Source organism: Varroa jacobsoni, unplaced genomic scaffold (assembly GCF_002532875.2).
Source record: "Varroa jacobsoni isolate VJ856 unplaced genomic scaffold, vjacob_1.0 contig02328, whole genome shotgun sequence".
NCBI classification, from domain to species: domain Eukaryota; kingdom Metazoa; phylum Arthropoda; class Arachnida; order Mesostigmata; family Varroidae; genus Varroa; species Varroa jacobsoni.
Window position 1 is genome coordinate 1 of NW_019214799.1, and position 5,104 is coordinate 5,104.

Here is a 5,104-nt window from a genome sequence, read left to right on the forward strand (position 1 = left end):
GCATATATTTTTCATGTTTTAACATTTTTTATTTATATAAAAAATGTATGCGCAATATGTATTTGCATGTGATCTCTGATTAAATAAATTCATATGTGTTTTTCAGAGATCAAGAAGATACCAATTGTTTGCCAATTACCAAATACATACAAGCTGTTGCTTGTCAACGTATGGCAGAATAAGTGGTATCTTCGCATATACTTTTCATGTTTTAACATTTTTTTTATTTATATAAAAAATGTACATGCAATATGTATCTGCATGCGATCTCTGACTAAATAAATTCATATATGCTTTTCAGAGATCAAGAAGATACCAATTATTTGCCAATTACCAAATGCATACAAGCTGTTGCTTGTCAACGTATGGCAGAATAAGTGGTATCTTCGCATATATTTTTCATGTTTTAACATGTTTTATCTATGTAAAAAAACGTATGTGCAATATATATCTGCATGTGACCTCTCACTAAATAAATTCGTATGTGTTTTTTTAGTAATAATATAACAGTAATAATTTGCATCTTATAGATGTATATCACCCGTTATAGTAAAATACATATTTCAATGGTATCACAATAATTCGAAGTATCGATGACTAGGACGAGTTGAGCAGATGAATCCATATGCTTCTGAAGCTTAAAGCTTCAGGCTTATCACCTTGTATTTTTGTTTTTTATCCAACCAATATTTTTTGCTGTCGATGCCTAATTAAGCATGGCGGTGGCGACAGCAATCGGTTGTTGGTACATGGAAGCGTATGCAGCGGCCTGCGCGGCCGCGCGGAAATGCATAGCTCGGTCAGACAACTCTTCCATTATCTAAAACAACGAAATGAACGAACATTTTGAATTAGAATCAGTATTATCATTATTCTTAATTTTAGTATAGGTTTGGTTAGAAAAAATATTTCCTATTATTCAAATATTATCTGTATAAACTTTTGATCTACGCAGCAATTTATGAATTAAAGTAGTCTATTTATCATGAATTTCAGAAAAATGAATTCGCAGAAGCAGAAGGTTACCTCAACTGAGTGCCTGACATGCCTGCAGAAATCATATCTGTCGAGGTGTTTTAGCTTCATGAAATTGTGATTGGCGGCATCTTTTGGTGTAATGCGAGTATCCGGATCAAGAGACAGCATTCGTTCGACCAAATCAGTGAACTGGCGTCGATCTGCTTTTTCCGCCAATGCTTCTGTATTGTCTAGTTCTAGACCCATTGGCGGATTCACCTAAACAACAAACAACGGAAAAGAATTGCGTAAAATTAAACACATGCAAGAACGATTCTTCAAGGTTTTCAAGGTAAAAATTATTTTGAACAAAAGATATATCGACAGCCTAGGCCCAAACTGTGTACTCGACAAGTTGACTATTCGCATAAGGAATCATCAAGAGAAATCTAACTAACAACCAATTGAACTCCTTCTCATTGCATTATTCATACCTTTGCTAGGTCTCTCAGGGAATCGAAGATATATATTCTGTTCTCGCATGAACGAATTCGTGTTTCAGCCTCAAACTCGTGTCGGCTTTTGAGCCTCCAGAAATGAGATTTCAGCAAAGGCGTTCTTACTGGGACAAAGAACTGCCTTGTACGGGCACCCGAATTCAGTACATTTGAGGCTGGGAGACCCTGAGTTTCTACAATGTACCTGCAAACGATCAATTCGCAGAAGCAATCTTATTAGTCTCTAGAGGACCTTTACGCTTTCAATAATTCCGAATATGCAGTTCGCTTGCTTGGTCCCCGCTTGCTTGATTTGCCCTAAACATAAATATCAAAATAAAACTAGACAAGCTTCTCCGATACTACCATTATGCACTGCTCATATGCCCTAAAGATTCACAGGTAACGTAACACGTTACAACTACACCATCACAAGTATCTACAACCGGCTCCATATATAGATGTAGAAAAATACTAACCTGATTTGGTCGTATTCCGATCTCCCAGGGTACAGCGGCCATCCGAGAAAGAGTTCGGCCATGAGGCAGCCCAAACTCCACATATCAATTGCTTCATTGAACGGAAAGCCTAAAAGTACCTCCGGGGCACGATAGAACCTGTAAAAGCCATTGTATTTGATTAAGCAACTATCTTCTTAGCTTATTGATTTGGCTCGGCATAAAAATCTCATCTGGCTATTTTTTAAACTTATTGATTTAAAGCTACGCGAGGAAAGAAACACATAACATCTATAACACCTATTATGTGTTATTAATTAATAAGCAGCCCACTCTCAACGATGTATTTATGTGTGGTACCACACGATGCTCACCTCGGTTGACTAGAGTCAAAGGCAGTCGTGATTATATAATATGCATTGTATATGCTTCCAGTTTGTTCTTGATTATCATATAAATTTTTATTGCATAATAACAGGGAATATAAACTATAACCTTAGGTAATGCTATGGGATGATCGGCGTAAATTCTTCCCAACAAAAGTTACGGAGTTTCCAACATAAAACATAATCGAAAAAGTTATCGTTGCGCAAATATCAATGGTTTGATTATGCTGTTGATATATTATTAGCTAAATGCTTACGAATTATTTGTCGCTAGTGGATTCAGGACGTGAAATCAAAGTACTTCGGTTTAACCTCAACTAAGTTATTCAACTCTTAAATCTACATGACTTACCTCGACTGAACACACGAGTCGATAGCCGCCTCACTTACGCTTATTGACAAACCAAAATCGATCACCTAAAAACATATTCGCAAGCAATAACGGAAATATTAGTAACATTTTATTTTTATTGCAGTTGGGCTTTGGTGAGGTACATGATTTAAAATTAGTTGGATTTGAATATAGTTAAACTAGCGGTTTTACAAACATATATTTGCCGACAACGTTATTAGACATTAGACATTTCTTACCTTGATCCGGAAAGGCTGACGTATTGGATCGACAAGCATAATGTTCGCCGGCTTTAAGTCGGCATGTATCAGCCCAAGCGTCTTTAGCTTGTCTAGTGCTGTTAACAGCTGCTGTACGATAGGGCGAATATGCTTCAGTGGTAAACAATGGGATTCTCTCTCCACGACATAGTCGAAGAGACTTTGTCGAAGCATTTCAAAAACAATGCATTTGTGCTGCTTGTGTTCGAAAAACTCAAAGGCTTGCACAAAATTGTATGCAGGGTTTTCAACCGACAGTTGCTGAATTATTGATACTTCGTTGTCGCGTTTTTTTGAATTTCGCGGATCATTTTCGAGTACTTTTATTGCGACATTTCTGGTTGTCCCCTTCTGTTGGCATCTTACAACTTGGCCATAGGTGCCCTTGCCAAGGAATTCAAGGACTTCGTATTGGTTTCCGGTCGCTGATGTCAGCACTTCATTCTTAACCAACTCATAGTCGGTTTCAGAAATCGAAGAGGACAATACGACCTGAAAAAGCAAAGATAAAGTCGAACACTATAATATTGAAAATTTGCGTAAATTAGTACTGCTTTTATTAACATTTCAGTTAAGGAAAAAATATTTAATTTTTTATATGTCGGAGTTCAAGAGTAGTAGTAGTACGAAATGGAACATCGATTCACTCTGTAAGGAACTCATTCCAGGAAGTATGGTTACAGTAACAACCAGCGGCATAATGAAAGGAAGAAACTGAAATGGCAGAACTAGCACAAGTATCTCAGAGAAAGGTGAACGGGAAATTTATAAAATTCTTAGTTTGTAATGAGAAGTTAATTCAAATTGAACGCGATATTTTCGATGATACATGCAACGAGGAAGAAGGACCCTTGAAACAGTCAATACAAAAACTGTATAAGTTAAACAATCTGTTTACAAGGTGATAAATTCCTGCACTTTCCGCGGTTGTCTTCCATTTTTTTTAACGAATTAATCAGTTTGTCTAGCCAGAGATTTTCGGGTCTGTTGTCGACAATGTTCCACAGGCAGTCTTTTGGGCCCGCTATATTTTCAGATGTACTGTTACGGATTTCATCTGCCCGTGATAGTAAAAAGTGGCAATCCGTCAACCCAAAGCCCGATTTTTGCAGAATAGTCTTAACAACCTTCATCATGTACTGCCAGGCCTTACTGTTAAGATAAAGAAAACTAATATCACTCACCAGCTTTTCGAAGGACCACTTCAGTCAATCATTTTTGGCTATTTTATACATCGAACTGGATCTGCAATGCTGATTGGTGATACTGTAAAGACGCCGTTTTCAATACGCTTCTTTCATTTTAAGTCTTGCATTTTATAGGCTTGCCGTTTAACCCAAGACGATCAAAAGCACGCAAAATTGAAAGCTGTCATAAACAGAACAAATAATAAAATCAATGAATCTTTCACAGTATACTTAAAACAAAAAGATACAGAAACAACCATTTTCACCGCAATAAACACTAGCGGAACGGAGTTGGCAGTGACACGGGTGTCTTGGAACCAAAATATCTTCGGTAATAATCTGGTTGGGAACATATAACCTGATGTGGTATTGTAATTGTTGTTGCATGATCAGGGTATACAAAAGATTTATCGAGTCCTATGAGGACAAAATAGCTGATATCGGCTTACAGTTTTTCGAGAGCAAACAATGCTATTTCCTCGCTCACCTGCAGTTTTTGATTTGTTAGCTAAAAATACTATTCATATTGGAAATTTTATAGTTTTTGAAAAATTATGCGTTCGCAAAATAACTCACGACTTCGAGCTTTTAGTGGTATTACTCGTCATTCGGAATTTCACAGGAACTATCTGCCGCATTTTACGGTCTGCTATCAGTGAAAAAAACTAATGGAACATTACTGAAACCACTTATTGAGTTGTTTTCCGTTATAGTAGTTATTGTTTAATGGCGATCTTTTCGATGAAAATTAGTATTGTTTGCTTTTAAACTAATCATCGTCAAATATTTTTATGGGAGTATTACGCCTAAATAATGTGCGTCTACGGTGCAATACAGTAATCTTCATTAAATATGTCTTCTTTCATTTCTTCTGTATAGACATATGACTTGTTGTATAGACATATGTATAGACATATGTTGGCTATCCAGTGTATTGTACATTACGTTGATCTAATACTCACCACTTACGAACTTGCACTTCAGATAACACATTATAAAATCCTAGA

At 36.5% G+C, this 5,104-nt stretch overlaps 1 protein-coding gene across 1 annotated transcript; it reads right to left on the reverse strand.

Moving 5' to 3' along the window:
* Window positions 1-294: 294 nt before the first annotated feature.
* Window positions 295-3,609, reverse strand: LOC111272465 (homeodomain-interacting protein kinase 1). The gene is made up of 7 exons (XM_022853919.2): window positions 3,592-3,609; window positions 2,890-3,402; window positions 2,651-2,715; window positions 1,934-2,071; window positions 1,452-1,659; window positions 1,027-1,236; window positions 295-820 (listed from the first exon to the last, which is right to left on the reverse strand). The coding sequence occupies exons 1-7, from the start codon at window positions 3,607-3,609 to the stop codon at window positions 707-709; spliced, it is 1,266 nt and encodes a 421-aa protein (XP_022709654.1). The 3' UTR covers window positions 295-706.
* Between the last annotated feature and the right edge of the window lie 1,495 nt (window positions 3,610-5,104).